Source organism: Euleptes europaea, chromosome 19, assembly GCF_029931775.1.
Source record: "Euleptes europaea isolate rEulEur1 chromosome 19, rEulEur1.hap1, whole genome shotgun sequence".
Taxonomy (NCBI): Eukaryota; Metazoa; Chordata; class Lepidosauria; order Squamata; family Sphaerodactylidae; genus Euleptes; species Euleptes europaea.
The window spans coordinates 10,352,285-10,372,924 of NC_079330.1; the positions used below are offsets into that span (position 1 = coordinate 10,352,285).

At 49.1% G+C, this 20,640-nt stretch overlaps 1 protein-coding gene across 5 annotated transcripts in view; it reads left to right on the forward strand.

Moving 5' to 3' along the window:
- Positions 1–20,640, forward strand: part of EPHB2 (EPH receptor B2) — a 113,824-nt gene that overhangs the window by 61,538 nt on the left and 31,646 nt on the right. For all 5 annotated transcript variants that reach the window (XM_056865272.1, XM_056865269.1, XM_056865273.1 and 2 more), the window contains exons 4-5: positions 13,356–13,511; positions 15,674–16,009. In XM_056865272.1, the coding sequence (XP_056721250.1) occupies positions 13,356–13,511; positions 15,674–16,009 (492 nt within the window). The remainder of the gene's footprint in view (positions 1–13,355; positions 13,512–15,673; positions 16,010–20,640) is intronic.

The window sequence follows — 20,640 nt, forward strand, 5'->3', positions numbered from 1 at the left end:
ACTGCCTGGGACTAGAAGTGGCCCGTATTTTGGATCTTTCCATATATTGGAATATTTTGGAATTCTTGCATATATATGTAATCAGATATCTTGGGGATGGGACCCAAATTCATTTCTGTTTTATATACACTTTATACACATAGCCTGAATGTAATTTTAAAGAATGTTTTAAATGATTTTGTGTACATCAGAAAACAAAGGTGTAACTATCTCACCAGAATACCTGTATCGGCTGTTAAAACATATATAAGCTAGCCCACATCTAAATGGCTGCAAAAATCAGTCACAAGGGCATAAGATTTCTCAACTGAAAGAGTGATAGGTAATGACTAGAGGCAATGTCTCCACTTGGTCTATATTTTGGAGCAAAAGAAAAATTAAAAGGTTTCTAGTCACGTGATACATAGTGTCCACACTTAATCTACCTGCACCGCAGTTACATACTCTATCAGAGTACGTATCTTAAGATACCTCCCTTGCAAGACTCTAGATCAGTGGTTCCCAAACCTTTTGGGCCACTGCCCCCTTGGTTCCACAAACTCAACCCAAGTTCCCCCTACCCTATCCAACAATACAGTTGAAGGGGCCCACCTCTAGCACCCCCGGCTGTCCCCATGCTGTTTAGTGCCCCCCTACGTAATCCCAATGCCCCCCAGGGGGTGGTACTGCCCACTTTGGGAACCACTACTCTAGATGGTAAGGCACTTAGGCACACCAACATAAAGACATACCTATACCAAGAAGCAGTCAACTATGAACGGTAGTCGGGAAGCTGGCCAGATGGAAGAATACCCACACATTGGGTAGAACAAACGTGTCGTGCTCCGCAGATTGTCCTGTTGTCATCGTACCTAAATAAACGTTTCTTAATTGTACTCATAGCTTCTTATCTGGCGAATGATTGAATGTTCCCATTACAGACATAGGTTTGGGGACATCTCTTGGAACAATGAATGTAGTCAGTTGCTGCGTGTCAGAAGGTCTCTGGTTGGTGATGAGCTCCCCTGGAAACTTCCCAAAGATGTCAATTCCCCTTGATCTGAGAAGGCAATTTCAGAGGAAGCAGGGCCCTCTCTTTCCCTAACTTCTTCCCCGTTGCTCTGCCCGTTCCCCTTTACACTGCCCGTTCTCAGGGACAGACCACTGTGGGAAGCTCCGCCCTGCGAAAGCTCTCGTTTCCTTTTCAGACTTGAGATCGTCCATGGTTCAGGAACCTGGAATTTAGTCAGGTTTATGATGCTTTTAAAGTAGGGTTGCCAACTTCCAGGTACTAGCTGGAGATCTCCTGCTGTTACAACTGATAGAGATCAGTTCCCCTGGAGAAAACGGCCGCTTTGGCTATTGGACTCTATTAAAGTCCCTCCCTTCCCCAATCCCCGCCCTCCTCAGGCTCCACCCCAAAAATCCCCAGGTATTTCCCAACCCGGCTGGCAACCCTATTTTAATGAGGTGGGGTCGTTCTTGCTTTAAGCAAGCGTATCCTCTCCGTTTTATGAAGTCTCCAGATAAGATTATCTTTGTTTTAACACCTGTTAAAGCGAGAAGGATTTACGGGATGACGGGCGAGCTTTGCTGTCCCCACTCTTGGTTTCATTGGCCTCCCTAATAGCGCCCAGGCAGAAGGAGCTTTGAACAAACTGTTCACACAAAGCCCCACAGAAAAACCTCAGGAGATGTGAGAACTCCTTCTGGAGAACAGCTGGCCAGGAATCGCCGGCCGTCTCCAGGATCGGTCCAGGAAGTTGGATAGGATTCCACTTCTGAAGGCTTTTTAGAGACGGGGGAACAACAATAGGCTCTCTGAAGCCCTGAGTCAATGCGCTCCGTTGTGGGGGAACCCTCTTCCTGCTTCAGACGTGAGGCATAAATATTTCGAAAGAGCAGAGCCATTCCTCTTGGGTTTACGAAGAGATGGGGGGGAGGCTGTCTAGTCTCCAGGGCGGCTGTTGGCAAAAACCGCTGGCCGCGCACTTTCTTGGCAGTTCCCTGGAAGCAAACGCTCCCGATTTCCAGGGCTGGGTTTTACTTACCCTATAGAATAATATAAGGGCAGGCAGCTCTCCAGCCCCCGAGGCGATATTGGATATGTAGCCGTGTGGATGTGGAGTCGCGCAGCGGCCCGTTGGTCGCAGGGCAGGTGCCAAAGCCACAAGCAGGCGTCTCTGCCTGACGGATCCGCTGTGATGCTGTTCTTCTGGAATTCCTAACCACAGGCGAGGGAAGCTTTTCGGAAAGGACGGGGAAGGGCCTGGTTCGAATTGGGGTGGTAGTGCGGGGAGGGGAAGTGTTATCCCTCCCCGCACCGCACCATTTCCTTGATGCTCCCACAGAGCTGTGATTTGCCCCAATGAAGGAACATAACAGTTGCCTTTGGGCGAAAACGCATGGTCGCTTTATCCTCCTTTAAACCCTGTTTCAGCCAGGATTCAGCCAGGATCGAATGCATGCGTTTCACCGAATGTGCATTCGATCCTGGCTAAAACAGGGATTAAAGGGGGATAAAGCGACCATGCGTTTTCGCCCTTTATTTTTCCTTTCTGTCTCCCTAACAGGGCAAATAGCAGCTCTAGGGGGGCATATGGGGGGGTTAAGTTACTTGGGGAAGGAGGTGCGATCAACTCTCCCCTGTCCGTTTGCCCCAGTCGAGATCGGGGTTTTCCACAGTTGCTGTTTTCCAGTTAAAAACGCCCCAGAGATCCAATTCCAACAACCTCCCAGAATCTCGTCCTTCAGCCCCAAATTAACTAATCTTGTTTCGAACACCGATGCATTAGAACCACTCTTACGTTTGTGACTTTTCTGTTCCGTTTAGACTTCTGCTCGAATGCAGTTTGCTGCCTTTTCCAGTTGGCAACATTCTTAATTTTTAATGTGTAAGTTATTGATTCACTCCGACGCACATCTGCGTTGATTAAATCCCAGTCCAGAAAATGAATCTGATATGAACGAATCTGGCTTTTATGAACCCCGTATTGTGATTTAATCGACGCATGTTTGCACTCATGCAATTTGATTAAGTGACAGAGCCACGAATCCTGAGGTGAGGGGGCCATCGAATCGAGACTCCTGTTTGCATGCACGTATATGCAGTGGAGCATATCAGGAATCTGCATGAAAATTGCATCAAACTACAAATAGCACTGGTTCCAAAATTACTTTTAGAAGCCATCCAAGTTAAACCAGAAGGCAGATGGGGGTGGTGGTGGAAGGTGGAGCAGAGTGACCCCGGAGAGCAAAACCGGAATGGAATGGGGAACTTTTTCATTCCTATACTCTCCTTGGAATTAAAAAAAAGCGTCTTTCTATATTGTAATCTGTCATGTATGTCCCTTAGGGCAGAATGTTATGATAGCAATATTAGCAAACTAACCAATGTTCTCTGTTTGCATATGAATATTTTATTAATTAAACGAATTCCCCCCCCCCAATGGTCTAGGGGGGAGGGGAAAGTACGGAGATTGGGGAAAGGTGGATCCAAGAGGCAGGAGCTACTGGACATGATCCCTTCCCTCATCGACACTGGCTCCCCCCAAGCCTAGGGTTGCCAACCTCCAGGTACTAGCTGGAGATCTCCTGCTATTACAACTGATCTCCAGCCGATAGAGATCAGTTCCCCTGGAGAAAATGGCCGCTTTGGCAACTGGACTCTATGGCATTGAAGTCCCTCCTTTTCCCAAACCCCACGCTCCTCAGGCTCTGCCCCAAAATCTTCCTGCCAGTGGAGAAGAGGGACCTGGCAACCCTACCCAAACCCTTTCCTGGCTCCAAAGTCATTTCATTAATTTATCAGCAGAATTCATGGTGATTTGTGGAGAAAAAGCCAGGTTGGAAGGAGTTTGCTATCTAAAAGCCTATGTACATTAAACAATTTTGAGTAGGTGGAAACGGCAGGTCCTCAAAGGTGGAGAAGAGGCAACAAGAGAATTCTTAAGAGCTGTTGTGTGTCAGAGAGGTTTCTTTGTTCTGCTTGGCTAGACAGATGGCAGAAGAGAAGGAAGTCAGGACAAGAGATCTGGCCAATATTATCCATGCCTCGTTGACTGTTTCCAGACTGGGCTATCGCTATGCTCTGTGGGTGGGGTTGCCCTTGAAGGCTAGCCCAGAATGCTGTCACTTGGCTCTGGAATGGCAGGAGTTGGCAAGATCGTTCACTACCTCTTTGATCGCATCGGTATCCAGTGCGTTTCTGTGCCAGTTCAATATGATGACTTCTATTATATTTTTATTCCTTTTTTCTCCCAACTAAAAAACTGGCTCCCGAAGCTCAAAACCACAGGGATACCAAGGCAGTTCACAGGAATCAATATAACTGACATTAAAAATTCAATATAAAAATTTCCTTGGGAGGGGATTCTTAGCTGAGCTGGATCCAGGCGCAATGGAGGGGTGATGGGCAGCATCTTGGTTTCTTTCTGATAGCCAAGCCAGTGGCAGTTGGAATCTGGGGAAGGGTAGGTCTCATCTTGAACAGGATCCAAGCACAGTAGGGGCCTGGCTTCTTCCTGCCCTCTCCTATAGGTTATAAAACCCTGATCAATCTGGGTCCTTAGTATCTCAACCAGCATCTTCTCCCATGTGATCTCATAATGACTTCGAGTTCCTCTGTGAAGCATTGCTTAGATTATCAAGTTCAGTGGATCCCAGTATGGGACCTGGCAGGATCCGGGCCTTTTCAGTGGTAGCCCCATTTTTCTGGACAGTCTCCTTACCAGAATGTTGGCTTCTTAGCCTCCTCTCTTTCCTCCTTTTGGAGACAGATGCAAAAAATACCTCTTCTTCTTCGCATATTGACACACCCTGAAGCGCAGAAGTCATCAGGTGAATCCTTTATTTATTTGTTTGTTTATTCACTTATTTTGCCATCAAGTCACAGCTGACTTATTCCCACCCCATGAGGTTTTCAAGGCAAGAAACATGCAGAGGCCTTCCTCTGCATAGCAACCCTGTGTTTCCTTGGCTGTCTCCCATCCAAGTACTAACCAGGGCCAATCCTGCTTAGCTTCTGAGATCTGATGAGATCAGCCTAGCCTGGGCTATCTAGGTCAAAGGGAATCCTTTATTGCATCTCTTCTATCATGTGCAAAATGTTTCTCCTGTAAATACAAACCATCCCTCTATTATATGCGCTTCCAATAATGGGTTTGCTTGTGTAATGTGTTGGAAAGGGATTTCCAGACGGGGGAGTGGCAGATTAAGAACATAAGAAAGGCCCTGCTGGATCAGACCAAGGCCCATCAAGTCCAGCAGTCTGTTCACACAGTGGCCAAACAGGTGCCTCTAGGAAGCCCCCAAACAAGACGACTGCAGCAGCAGCAACATCCTGCCTGTGTTCCACGGCACCCAAAATAATAGGCATGCTCCTCTGATACTGAGAGAATAGGTATGCATCATGACTAGTATCCATTCGAACTAATAGCCATGAATACCCCTTTCCTCCATGAATATGTCCACTCCCCTCTTAAAGCCCTCCAAGCTGGCAGCCATCACCACATCCTGGGGCAGGGAGTTCCACAATTTAACTATGCGTTGTGTGAAAAAATACTTCCTTTTATCTGTTTTGAATCTCTCACCCTCCAGCTTCAGCAGATGACCCCGCGTTCTAGTATTATGGGAGAGGGAGATTGAATTATAAAAGCTGTGCATTGTTTAAAATGCTAAAACGGATTGCTTGTAAGTCTTATATCAAAATTGCTTCTGGAGACTAGTACTTATATGTATCATGGACGCATTTGGAACTGTGTGTCTAACTTTGATATAAAATTTAAATAATAACAGTAGTGGAAATGATTAGGTGAAACTTTCCACACTGCAGAGAGAAGTCTAATGGCCTGGAGATGGAAGAGCTGTTAAACCCAGAGAACCAGACACTGGCCAAGAACCGTTGGCCACTCTGTGTATGTGTGGATGGTAATTTCAGGAGCAGTTAACAGCATAACCCCAGAGGTGGTGGTTTCTTGCATTAATACACCCTGTATACTTTATTCTGGGGGTGGGGGGGAGAAGTACAAGGAAAGGGACCCCGGGTATAGACGTACAACTTTATCACTTTACACTGCATTGCTGTGTACTGCATTGGTCAGGCCACACCTGGAATATTTTGTGCAGTTCTGGGGGTCTCACTTCAAAAAGGATGTGGACAGAATCAAGCGGGTGCAGAGGAGGGTGACGAGGATGATCAGGGACCTGGAGACCAAGCCCTACGAGGAAAGGCTGAGGGAGCTGGGAATGTTCAGTCTGGAGAAGAGGAGGTTGAGGGGACACACGATTGCTCGCTTTATGTGTTTGAAGGGCTGTCACTCAAAGGAGGGCAGGGAGCTGTTCCTGTTGGCTGCAGAGGAGAGGACTCGCAATAATGGGTTTAAATTGTGGGCAGAAAGGTACCAGCTAAGTATTAGGGGAGGAAATTTACGGTAGGAGTTGTTCGATGGTGGAATCAGCTACCTATGGAGGTGGTGAGCTCCCTCTCACTGGCAGTCTTTAAGCAGAGGCTGAACAAGCACTTGTCAGAGATGCTCTAGCCTGATCCTGCATTGAGCAGGGGGTTGGACTAGATGCCCTGTATGGCCCCTTCCAACTCTATGGTTCTGTGATTCTATCACGATGGTTAGTCCTTGTGATAGTGTCTGCAGTAGTGTGGATTGGCAATGCAAGAGTTAACATCAGGGACTCCTGAAGTCTCCCACCCCAATTCTCTTTCTTGGCACATTTATATTTTTGTCATTAGTTTCGCTTTCCTGCTTTTCCGTGGCCAGTTTTGTAGATTTGCTTGTAATGTGTACACGGTTGCCCGGTTTTAATATACAATTTGTATATGCCGAGGATGTCATTTCTATGTATGAGACCGCTTGATTGACACACAGCTAACTCCGAAAGCCGCGTGCACTCTGTAGAAAAGAAATCCGTGCGAGGGAACAGGAAATGATTCAAAATTTACAGGCGCAGGTTTGATTTGTACAAAGGGGAGGGGGGTTGAAAGAGCAACGATGTGCAGTTCAAAATCTGATCTACTTGACCTATTAGCTCTCGGCTGAGGGACAGAGAAGATGCCGGGCCAGGATAGGCGAGCTGCAAACGATCCACTTCTCCGACGGCTGAAAACCTCCAAGGAAAAGCCATGCCCTCCTCAAGATAACCTTGACCTGTGAGAATTCCCTACCTCAACTCCACAGGGATTTGTTCGGCTCAGCTCAGCCAAAGCAGGAGAGAGACAGGGAAGATGCTTGGAAGATAAGCTGCTGTGTGAGCAAGACAGAATCTGCAAAGAGCAGAGAATCGGGCTGGATGGACACGAACATTCCCTCAATTCCCAATTTGAACCACAGGTCTCCCGATGTTTTTGCTCCCGGCAGGGTAGGCTTGAGATTTGCTGCTGATGGAGGAGGGAGTATTTCCTGCCATGTCATGGTTCACTAGCCCATTGGCTTCAATGGACTTAGAAAGGTGTGGCTTTCCTTAGGATTGAGCTAAAAATGTCCTAAGAAAGAAGACTTAATCAGCCTCCTCCATTGTTAACCCTTTAGTTAAGATTATAGCTTCCGTGGACTGTTTTTTTTTTTATTTAATTTTTGAAAGGTTTTTAAGAGGCTGGTGTGGTATAGTGGTTGGAGTGTTGGACTAGGATCTGGGAGATCCCAGGTTTGAATCCCCACTCTACCATGGGCAACCTGGGGCCAGTCATACACTAATCTACCCCACAGGGCTGTTGTGACAGCTAGATTCGAGCCCAGTAGCACCTTGGAGACCGACAAGATTTTCAGGGTGTAAGCTTTCAAGAGTCAAAACTCCCTCGGTCAGATAAGGCTGTTGTAGGAGCAAAGGGAAGACAAGAGAATGGCTTTGGGCTCCCATTGGAGAGTAACACAGTGGCCGTTTATGCATGGCTGTTTCCTCGTGGTGACCCCGCGGACTACTTCGGGGCTTTGCTTTGATGATGCTTGCATGTTCTGACCATCAGAGGTCACCTCGCTCTCCCCGCGGGTTTCCACACATTTTGCCTGTGTTTTCTGGATGCTGGCTAAACACAAATCCAGAAAACACGGGCTAAACGTGCGGTAGGCTTGGGGAGAGTGAGGCGACCTCTGACGGTTGGAAAATAATCAAAGCATAATCAAAGCAAAGCCCTGAAGTTGGCAGCGGGGTGACCGCGAGGAAACAGCCATGCACAAATGGCCAGTGTATAAATGAAGTAAAAATCATACAATTGCATAGAATGCAGCAAGATCTGTCCCAGGCAGCCACCGTATTTATTCAAAAGGAAAGAATGATCCCTAAAAAATATTATACACACACACAATTATTATTGGACTTAACTTTAACTTGTATGCAAATGTAAGATGACAGCCTCTTTTTGTGGATAGTATACTTGGGGGGGGGGGGGATCTAGGGTGCTTTCACACCTGCCGAATAATGCTCTTTCAATCCACTTTCAATGCACTTTGCAGCAGGTTTCGACTGTGTGAAACGGCAACATCCGCTTACAAACGATTATTAAAGTGGATTGAAAGTGGATTGAAAGTGCATTATTCAGGATGTGTGAAAGCACCCCTTGTCTTTTATGCATAGTATGGAGAGAGTAGACAGGGAGAAGCTTTTCTCCCTCTCTCATGATACTAGAACGCGGGGTCATCTGCTGAAGCTGGAGGGTGAGAGATTCAAAACGGAAAAAGGAAGTATTTCTTCACCCAACGCCTAGTTCAGTTGTGGAATTCCCTGTCCCAGGATGTGGTGATGGCTGCCAGCTTGGAGGGCTTTCAGAAGGGAGTGGACATGTTCATGGAGGAGAGGGCTATCCGCGGCTACTAGTCAAAATGGATACTAGTCTTGACACATACCTATTCTCTCCAGTCTCAGAGAAGCATGCCTATTATATTAGGTGCTGTGAAACACAGGCAGGATGGTGCTGCTGCAGTGGTCTTGTTTGTGGGCTTCCTAGAGGCACCTGGTTGGCCACTGTGTGAACAGACTGCTGGACTTGATGGGCCTGGGTCTGATCTAGCAGGGCCTTTCTTATGTGGTAATGTCTTGCCTTTGAGCAAATGCCATATATCATTGTTCTCCCCTGTGCGCAGAGTGTTTCAACAGCTGCATCAATATCGGTATATCCCTAGCTCACTTTTCCCTGCCAGCTCCATGGGAGGGGAATCTGAATGCATCGAGAAGCAACCTGAAATGCTTATAGCCACCCAGGAATACAGTTTTCTTGGGGGAGAGCAAACCGGATCCGCTCTCGAGCTTGCTGTGGCTTTGACAGTCTTGTCAAGTCCCCGGCCGTTCCCGGAAGACAGCCCCGCCACGCCAACGCATTTCCAAGCCAAGCTGCTCAGAGGCCGGGCCTGCTTTTGCCGAACGGCAAGCCGGATGGGCAGCTGAGCGCGTCGTGTCAGAAAAGGCTTCTCCCTCCCTGCATCGAGAAGCCTCACGATCAATGCAGACAGCAAATTATGCAGATTAAAATCTTTCCCCATCTGTTTCCCTTTTGGGTGTTGATTTATTGCAGTCTAGGGTTGCCAACCTCCAAGTAGTAGCTGGAGATCTGCTATTACAATTGCTCTCCAGCCAATAGAGTTCAGTTCATCTGGAGAAAAATGGCCACTTTGGCAATTGGACTCTATGGCATTGAAGACCCTCCCCTCCTTAAACCCCACCCTCCTCAGGCTCTGCCCCCAAACCTCCTGCCGGTGGCAAAGAAGGACCTGGCAACCCTATTGCAGTCCCAAATTTGGCTGCTTAATTCCCCACCCGCTCCAGCAGGGAATGAATAAAAAAGCTGAAGTTTAGTGATTAGGGTTTCTAGCTCCGGGTTGGGTAATACCTGGAGGTTTTTGGAGTGGAGCCTGAAGAGGGTGGGGTTTGGGGAGGGGAGGGACTACAATGCCATAGAGTCCAATTGCCAAAGCAACCATTTTCTCCAGGTAAACTGATCTCTATCGGCTGGAGATCAGTTGTAATAGCAGTAGATCTCCAGCTACTACGTGGAGGTTGGCAACCTTATAAGAGATGCATTTGTTTTGTTTAGCTGTTGATATGCCGCTTTTCTCCCCAATGGGGGCCCAAAGCAGCTCACATCGTAATCCTTCCTCCGTTTTACCCTCACAACACCCCTGTGAGGTAGGTTAGGCCGAGAGCATGTGACGGGCCTTAGGTCACCCAGCAAGCTTTCAGGGCAGGGTGCGGATTCGAACCTGGCTGTCCCAGATCCTAGACCAACACTCTATCTGGTATACCACGCTGGGGCTACTCAGACTCCAGGGAATGAGCCAGGGGGAAAGGAACCTGCAGGGCCCTACAAATCCACCCTCAACCTCTCATGAAATTCTAAGATCTTAGAAAATGAATGCATGATTTTTTTTGGGGGGGGGGGTTATGTGTTTTCTTTCTCTTAAAATAAGGCGTCTCATGGAGGAGAGGGCTATTCATGGCTACTAGTCAAAATGGATACTAGTCATGATGCATACCTGTTCTCTCCAGGATCAGAGGAGCATGACTATTGTATTAGGTGCTGTGGAACACAGGCAGGATGCTGCTGCTGCTGCAGTCCTTGCTTGTGGGCTTCCTAGAGGCACCTGGTTGGCCACTGTGTGAACAGACTGCTGGACTTGACTGCTGGACTTGATGGTCGTTACGGTGACCCTGTAGGATTTTCAAGGCAAGAGACACACAGAGGTGATTTGCCATTGCCTGCCTGTGCCTAGCGACACTGGACTTCCTTGGCAGTCTCCCATCCAAGAGCCAGTGTGGTGTAGTGGTTAAGAGCGATGGTGTGGAGCGGTGGAGTCTGATCTGGAGAACCGGGTTCGATTCCCCACTCCTCCACATGAGCGGCGGAGGCGAATCTGGTGAACTGGATTTGTTTCCCCACTCCTCCCCACGAAGCCGGCTGAGTGACCTTGGGCAAGTCACAGCTCTGTTAAAGCTCTCTCAGCCCCACCTACCTCACAGGGTTTCTGTTGTGGGAAGGGGAAGCGAAGGTGGTTGTAAGCCGGTTTGAGTCTCCCTTAAGTGGTAGAGAAAGTTGGCATATAAAAACCAACTCTTCTTCTTATTCTTCTACCACTACTATTACTACTACTACCTGGGGCCAACACCGCTTAGCTTCTGAGATCTGACGAGATCGGGCTAGCCTGGGCCATCCGGGTCAAGGCGGCAACCCATGTAGGCATTTTAGAATCTGCATGGGACGTTCCCATTGCATGGTCCCCGACAGTAATCTGCCTGGACAAGATCCAGAGCAGGCAAAAAGCAAAATCCCTTGATTGACACGTTGAAATGCAGTGGAAAAGGGTCACGGAGGGCCCGGAAGCTGGCACTGCAGCTGTTGCAGAGGGACAAAGCCCCAGGTCCCTGGCCGGGGCGGGGTGGGGGGAGGTATCCTTTCTCTTGAATCAACCCAAGGTTTGTGTGTGTGCGGGACGGAGAACCTCATTTTCGCCTCGCAGCTGCTCCGGCTGAAAGGGGGCGACTGTCTGTCTTCAGCCCCTGAGGTCCGGCATACTTGAAGGGACGGGATTGCGAAGGGGTTAAGAGATGTGAAAAAGCCGTAAGGCGATAGCTTTTACCCGCACTGCCTGCGTCGTCCTCCAGGGAGCCAGAGGGTCTTCGTGTTACGCAGAAGAAAGTCTGCCCCCTCCCCACCACACACACACACACACACAAAGGCTGGAGCCCCGCCAGGGCACTCCTCCAGAGGGGGAGCGCGCAGACGCCAAGAACCGGTGGTAAGGGAGCTCTGTCGGACTCTGGTTTGGAAATGTGGGAATTTGGCAAGAGCCCAGGGGAGGGCTAATTTGACCGTTGGCCCCCTCGGACTATGGAACTCCTTCCCTCAAGAACTGGGAACAGCTGGCTTCCTGGATGGGTCTGAAGAGAGCCCTTTCAACTGCACCAAGCCTTGGCGCTGTGGGGTGGGGAACCGCAGTGTGGATGTAGAGATGGACGGTTTTGGATCTTTAAAAACTTGGTTTTGTTGTATCTCTTAGGTATAAGAAGAAGAAGAGTTGGTTTTTATATGCCGAATTTCTCTACCACTTAAGGGAGACTCAAACCAGCTTACAATCACCTTCCCCTCCCCACAACAGACACCCTGTGAGGGAGGTGGGGCTGAGAGAGTGTGACTAGCCCAAGTTCACCCAGCTGGCTTCATGTGGAGGAGTGGGGAAACAAATCCAGTTCACCAGATTAGCATCGGCCGCTCATGTGGAGGAGTGGGGAATTGAACCCGGTTCTCCAGATCAGAGTCCACCGCTCCAAACCACGGCTCTTAACCACTACACCACATTGGCTCAGGTATGCTGTAAACAGTGTGGTGTAGTGGTTAAGAGCGGTGGACTCTAATCTGGAGAACCAGGTTTGATTCCCCGCTCCTCCACATGAGCGGCCGACTTTAATCTGGTGAACTGGGTTGGTTTCCCCACTCTTCCACATGAAGCCTGCTGGGTGACCTTGGGTCAGACAGTTCTCTCCGAACTCTCTCAGCCCCACCTACCACACAAGGTGTCTGTTGTGGGGGAAGGAAGGGAAGGCAATTGTAAACTGGTTTGAGACTGGTTTTGCATGTAGTGTTTCCTAAAACGATGTGTAATTATGTACAATTTAAGATACGAACTTGTCGGTTGTTCCAGTGCTTTGTGTATGATAGCCAGAATACTGGACGGCAGGTACGTGTTTGTGTCTTGTTGGATGATTGATCAAAATACTGCTTGTGTGCTTTTCCTTATAGCATCTTCTCTGTCTCGTTGTCTTTATCAAAGCTCAGGGTGACATAGATGGTTCTTCCTCTGGTGTTCTATTTTCACAACGGCCCTGCGAGGTAGGTTTAGGCTGAGAAAGAATGACTGGCTCAGTGTCACCTAGTGAGCTTTGTGGCTGAGTAGAGATTCGAACCTGGATTTCCCCAGTCTTAGCTTCAAACTCTAACCACTACACCCTACTGGAACAGCTGCATGCAGAAGAGGTCTGGAATATCTATGAGGGTGGGCTGGTTCCAATCGTTTTCTTCCTGCCTGGCAATCATCAGTTGTCTTTGCTCAGAAATGGATATTGTGGCTTTTTCTGAATGTACGCATGGGCCCCACGTGGGGTTGCCAGCTCCAGGTTGGGAAATACCTGGAGATTTTGGGGGTGGAGACTGAGGAGGGCAAGGTTTGGGGAGGGGAGGGGCTTCATTGGGATATAATGCCATATAGCCCACCTTCCAAAGCAGCCATTTTCTCCAGGCGAACTGATCTCTGTCACCTGGAGATCAGTGGGAATAGCAGGAGATCTCCAGCTACCACCTGGAGGTTGGCAACCCTAGCCCCACGCCTCCCTAGATTTCACTTCTTGATGGACTGTTCCTCTGTTTGTTTCTTTCATTCCAGGCTGTCCCTCGGGGACCTTCAAAGCCAACCAGGGGGATGAAAGTTGCATCCATTGCCCCATCAACAGCCGGACCACGTCGGAAGGTGCCACCAACTGCGTCTGCCGAAACAGCTACTATCGGGCCGATTCTGATCCACTGGACATGCCGTGTACTAGTATGTTGCCTCTCACTGGGAAGGAGGGCTTAGGGTCTCATGTGGGGCTGAGTCAGACAATGAGGCCTCCATGCCAAGGGCCAAATGGGCGCAATTTAGATGCACCGCCGTCACTGTGGGAAATGAGTTGTGGAATTCACTCGCAGTGGATGCTCGGCATGCAGAAGATCCCAGGTTCAGTCCTTGGCATCTCCTGCTAAAAGGATCAGGCGGAAGATCTCCACCAGCCAAAGGGAAGATCTCTGCCAGCCGAAGGGAGGTGGCTAGGACAGGATCTTGGCACAAGGGAGGGTTGAATGCCCACGCCCCACTGTCCACCTGATACCTCCATTGAGAAACCGGAGGGAGAATTTTCATAAGAACATAAGAAAATAAGAAAAGCCATGCTGGATCAGTCCGTCAAGTCCAGCAAGTTTGTTCACACAGTGACCAACCAGGTGTCTCTGGGAAGCCCACAAATCAATGCTGATTCTATGACCTTAGGCAGTTAATTAGAGGGAGGGCACCTTGGCCATCTTCTTGGCATGAAATAGGGGTCACTGGGGGTGTGGGGGGAGGTAGTTGTGAAATTCCTGCATTGTGCAGGGTGTTGGACAAGATGGCCCTGGTGGTCCCTTCCAACTCTATGATTCTATGATTCTAAGATGACTGCAGCAGCAGCAGCATCCTGCCTATGTTCCACATCACCTAATATAATAGGCATGCTCCTCTGATCCTGGAGAGAATAGGTATGCATCATGACTAGAACATAAGAAAAGCCATGCTGGATCAGACCAAGGCCCATCGAGTCCAGTGGTCTGTTCACACAGTGGCCAACCAGGGGCCTCTAGGAAGCCCCCAAACAAGACGACTGCAGCAGTATCGTCCTGCCTGTGTTCCACAGCACCTAAAATAATAGGCATACTCCTCTGATCCTGGAGGACCTATAAGCACAGAAGGTTTAAAAAGGGACTATAGCTATGTGTGGTCACTAAAGGGAACCTCCACATCCATTGGCCAAGAAGCTCTGAATACCACCGCTAGAAGGCAACATCTGGGGAAGGCATCGGCCTCTATGCTTTTTTTGTTGGTCCTCTAAGGCAACTGGGCGGCCAGTGCGTGAAACAGGTTGCTGGATTGTATGGACTACTGGTCTGATCCAGCAGGGCTCTTGTTATGTTCTTTGGAGTGTGCGGGCCTTGCCAGAGAGGACAGTTCACACAGCCCCTGGATTCACATGGAAACCCATATTGGTGAAGCAATTGTATCAGAAGGGTATGTTCTCTGGAGGTTTTGGGTGGTGGTGGAACTCAAGGCCTTTCCCCTGACAGATCTGTGTGAAGTGGCTAAGGAGGATATGATAACTCTCCAGTTATTCTACAGTTAAACTTTTCTATTGAATCAGAATACTGACTGTCCCCACCAATTGTGGAGAGCGACACCGGCATTGGTAGCTCCGCCCAGCCATCGTAACTAATAGCCACTGAGAGTCAATATATTTGTCATCAATCCCCCACTAAAGCATTTTAAGACTGCTGCCCACTCCACATCTTCTGGCTGTGAATTCCTTGTTCACTATGTATCGTGTGGAGAAGCATTTAGAATCATAGAGTTGGAAGGGACCACAAGGGTCATCTAGTCCAACCCCCTGCACAATGCAGGAAATTCACAACTACCTCCCCACCCCCAGTGACCCCTACTCCATGCCCAGAAGATGGCCAAGATGCCCTCCCTCTCATCATCTGCCTAAGGTAGTATAATCAGCATTGCTGACAGATGGCCATCCAGCCTCTGCTTAAAAACCTCCAGGGAAGGAGAGCTGACCACCTCCCGAGGAAGCCTGTTCCACTGAGGATCCGCTCTAACTGTTAGAAAGTTCTTCCTAACGCCCTTCCTAATTCTTTCCTTTTGCCCATCCTGAATCTACCACCGATCGTTTTCCCTGGGCAAACATGAGTCTTGGGAGAGATAGAAATAGGTCCTTCCTGCTCGTTGTGTGAATTGAGGGGCAGGTGATGTGTGCATAGAGTCTTGTATTGTGGTTCACGCCTCTGGGCCAAAGACAAGAGGGTGAGGAGGATTGTCCTACCGGTTGTTCCGGACCTAACTTCACTGTCCAGGGGAAAGGAGCTTCTCTGCTCTTGTGCCATTTCACTTCCCAGTTCTCTCTGTCCTTCCCACAGCCATCCCATCAGCCCCCCAAGCGGTCATCTCCAGCGTGAACGAGACCTCTCTGATGCTGGAGTGGAGCCCACCCCGGGACTCGGGGGGCCGCGAGGATTTGGTCTACAACATCATCTGCAAGAGCTGCGGCTCGGGCCGGGGGGCCTGCACCCGCTGCGGGGACAACGTACAGTTCACGCCACGCCAGCTGGGCCTGACCGAGTCCCGTGTTTACATCAGTGACCTGCTGGCCCACACCCAATACACCTTTGAGATCCAGGCTGTGAATGGCGTCACCGACCAGAGCCCATTTTCGCCACAGTTTGCTTCTGTCAACATCACTACTAACCAGGCTGGTAAGGATCGGTGCCACCTTGTCTCTAATGATCTCCCAGGACGCTGGCCCATTTGTAAACCCCAAATACCCTTTTGGTGTCTTCTAGGATCTTCTTCCTTCCTCCCCTTATAATATTATTGTTGTTGTTGCAATAATTTTGGGTCCGTGTTGGGTAACTTATGGATTTTCCGTCAATGGAAGCAGAAGTGTAATTTCCACCAATTCCTACTTTCTGCTACAAACCCCCAGTTTAGAAGAAGAAGGGTTGGTTTTTATATGCCGACTTTCTCTACCACTTAAGGTAGAATCAAACCGGCTTACAATCACCTTCCCTTCCCCTCCCCACAACAGACACCCTGTTAGGATGGTGGGAATGAGAGAGCTGTGACTAGCCCAAGGTCACCCAGCTGCATTCATGTGGAGGAGTAGGGAAACAAATCCAGTTCACCAGATTAGCCTCCTCCGCTCAGGTGGAGGAGTGGGGAAACCAGCCCGGTTCACAAGATTAGCCTCCACCTCTCAGGTGGAGGAGTGGGGAATCAAACCCAGTTCTCCAGATCTGAGTCCACCGCTCCAAACCACCACTCTTAACCACTACACCACACTGGCTTCATGCCGTTCCTAGGATTCCCGTGTTTCCCTGAAGAGGCATATCGAGGGAATCCATGAGCTTGCTGCGGAAGGGGGAGAGGCAGGAACGCTCTGCCCCGCTGATGGAAGTACCTTCTATTAGCCGTAAATTGAGTCTGGATCCAGCCCAATGTGTTCATGTGGCACATCTGGATATATTTTGGAAATCCGGAGAGAGCTGTCAGAATATTTAGATCGTGGCACAAGTAAATACATTTGTGTACCTTCAGAAGAGACTTTCCCCTCATAGCTCAGAAAGCCAAATTATTGGGTCTGTTTATGCTAAGAAGGAGAAAGCTGGCAGGTAGCACTAGGACTTAAGTTCTTGAGCTTTCTTTGCTTTCCTTGGAATGTGTGTTTCTATGAAGGCTGCAGCCGCCTGTAGTGTTGCTCGCAAGAGTCGAGTGTTTCTAACAAGGTCAGCTGTCCTTGGAAGTCGCAATAGCAGGCTCTTTGCAAGACTCCAAAGCTGGCTAGCAGCTGGCTGGGAATCTTTGGGTGCTGAGCAGATGGGCCTCATGCTGCAACCTGGGAGATTCGACCCTTTTTCTCCCCTGGACATTCTTGAGAGGTTTAGGGAAACCCAAAGACTCCAGGGTCCCTTATTTGTTAATTTGGAATATTCATGATCTGTACTCTTTTAGCAATCTTGTGAGATTTAGGGAAACCCGAAGACACCAGGGTCCCTTGTTTATTTATTTGGAACATTCATAGTCCGTACTCTCTATTCAGCGTGGTGTAGCGGTTAAGAGAGGTGGTTTGGAGCGGTGGACTCTAATCTGGAGAACCAAGTTTGTTTCCCCACTCCTCCACATGAAGCCAGCCGGATGATCTTGGGCTAGTCGCAGCTGTCTTAGCCCCACCTACCTCACAGGGTGTCTGTTGTGGGGAGGGGAAGGGAAGGTGATTGTAAGCCAGTTTGATTCTTCCTTAAGTGGTAGAGAAAGTTGGCATATAAAAACCAACTCTTCTTCTTCTTCTATTCATGGAGGGCTTTGGAGGGTGGGCTGTATGGCAGTGTATCCTACTGAGGTCCCTCCCCACCCAAACCTCTGCCTTTCCCAGGCTCCACCCCCAAATCTCCAGGACACATTAACACATGAAGTTGTTTTATACTGAATCAGACCCTTGGTCCATCAAAGTCAGTGTTGTCTACTCAGACCGGCAGCAGCTCTCCAGGATCTCAGGCAGGGGTCTTTCACATCACCTACTCGCCTAGTCCCTTTAACTGGAGATGCCGGGGATTGAACCTGGGATCTTCTGCATGCCAAGCAGATGCTCTACCACCGAGCCACAGCCCCTTTCCCAAACCCGAGCTGGCAACCTATCCTTGCCCCCTTCCCTTGCCCTCGGCAAAGGGGCCACTGAACTTACAGCAACGGCCCTTGTCTGGATGCTCAGGGCCTCTGGATTTTTGTTCCCCCCACCCACACACAACACTCCCTCCCACATCCCCGTACATCTGACCACAGTTTAACCCTCCGCCCTGTACCACACCCTGGCGGGATCCTGGTCTCCCTTTGTCTGCACGCACAAGAGGCCCGGTGCGACCCAGTTTTCTCGGGAAGGGGGGGGGAGACTCTGTCTGTACCTCCACCACCACCACCCCTTGGTGGGGCTGGATTAGCAGAACCCTTCCCGCCAGAGCGCCTTGCATGCTCAGATCTCACCCCTTGGTAATTAAGCAAGGAGTCTGCGACTTTATTGCAACAGCTGTGAACATTCCCACCTTTGCAGCAGAGGGGAGGGGGTCTGTGGGGAGGGGGGGAGGACCGCCCCCCCTGCTCAGCCCGCACCTCCCTGCGTGCTTCTGCCCGGCCCCTGCCTTATTATCTGTCAAGCTCAGGCTCCCAGCCTGTTGTGATGCCTTCCTTAATGTATCTATTCATTAGCGCTAAAGAGTCACTGTCTGTCGGCTAATTCGCCTGTAATTAGAGGCAGGATTCTTTCGCAGGCTCTCGGTACAGCCTGGCAGGCTCGGTGTTCCTCATTAGCAGCTGGAAACAGGAGCCGAGACAAAGATCCAGCACGGGGCTGGGAAAAGCGGAGCTGCCGAGAAGTGGGGAAGGGGGGGTTGACGGGGGGGGGGAGGCCGAGAACAGCTCCGAGCCTGGTTTCCCAAAGAAAGGTGGGCGGCTTGCTGGGCGACCTCGGGCCAGCCACGCTCTCTCTCGGCCTGCCCTACCTCGCAGGGTTGTTGTGAGGATAAAAGGAAGGAGGGAAGAACAAAGTCAGCCGTTTTGGGTCCCCATTGGGGAGAAAGCTGGGGGGTATCAATGAAGCAGAAGTCGGTTTCAGGCGGTTTCCCCCAAAAAAACAATTACATACAGTGCCCTCCTATTGTATTCAAAAATAAAATTGACCAATGCTTTGAGCTGGAACCTTAATCAATTTCATTTGCAAGGGGAAGCACTCCTGTTATTATTTTGCATTGGAGTTTCAGATCCAAGATCCAGGAATGTGAACCGAAAGTCTGAGAGGTGCTGATGGACTCTGAGGAAGTAGAAGAAGATTTGGTTTTTATATGTCGACATTCTCGCCCTTTTAAGGAGAATCAAACTGGCTTACAACCTCCTTCCCTTCCTCTCCCCGCAACAGACACCCTGTGAGGTAGGTGGGGCTGAGAGAGTTCTGAGAGAACTGTGACTAGCCCAAGGTCACCCAGCAGGCTTCCTGGGTTGGAGTGGGGAAGCGAACCTGGTTCACCAGATTAGAGTCCACCGCTCTTAACCACTACACCATGTTTTTAACCACTACTCCAGTAAAGAAGTAACCCCCCCTTTCTTGAATTTTAACAGAGCATCTTTGGAACAATTCCTTTGGGTAGCGAGGGATGGAATTGCCAACGGAACTGAGTTTTAAGAATTTGGTTATCCTTATTTTATATGTTCCTATAAGAACAGAATGGAAGGTCCAACAGCCAGCAGTGAGGTCTGCAGGAAACTCAGCATCAGCAATCTTTAAAGAAGCAGTGCAGAACCAAGAGTGACTCACAGATAATAAATAGCATTCCAGGAGTAGGGTTTTTTTTTAATCATATGCAGCAACTTCTCACTGTTTCCAAATTCAGTTAACTGAGAAGGCTTCTTTCTTTTGTCTTTTCCTTTCCTCTCTCTCTTTCTCTCTTCCTTCCTTCCTTTCTCTCTCTCTTGTTTCTCTCTTCCTTCCTTCCTAACTTTCCTCTCTTCCTTCCTTCCTTTCCTCTCTGTTCCTTTCCTCTCTCTTTCTCTTCTTTCTTTCTTTCTTTCTTTCTTTCTTTCTTTCTTTCTTCTTTTTCTTTCTTTCTTTCTTTCTTCTTTCTTTTCTTTCTTTCTTCCTTTCTTTTCTCTTTCTCCTTCTCTTTCTCTTCTCTTCTTTCTTTCTTTCTTTCTTTCTTCTTTCTTTCTTTCTTTCTTTCTTTCTTTTCTTTCTTTTCTCCTTCCTTCCTTCCTTCCTTCCTTCCTTCCTTCCTTCCTTCCTTCCTTCCTTCCTTCCTTCCTTAATTGCATTAACAAATGTGGATCAGGAATTTAAGACAAGCGTGGGGGCCAGCGGTGTCACAAGGACCACTTGGCTCAGCTGGCCCCCGGCTCCCAGTGGCCCACCTGGGCAGCAGCCCACCAGCATCTTTCCCCGGCTAACTTTCCTAATGACTTTCCCAGCCCATCCCTGTTGTGCAATGGAGAGGTTCTCCTCATGCAAAAGCAGTGGGATGATACAAAAAAGAAAGAGTCTTGTTAACACCATGGAGGCAAAGCTTCAGGCTGCTGGAAGGAACCCAGGTGTGATTTGATCTTACCTATGAATCATCTTGTCAGTTGCCCTGACCTGGATGGCTGAGATCTAGTCAGAGCTTGGAAGATAAGCAGGATCATTCATGGTCAGTACTTGGATGGGAGACCACCATGGAAGGCCCAGGGTTGTAATGCCGAGGCAGGCAATGGCAAAGCACCTCTGTTCTTCCCTTGCCTTGAAAATGTTGGCAAAGTACGCTAAGTACGCAGAGAAGGGTCAGACTCACTGATTAAAGATAAAGTTGCC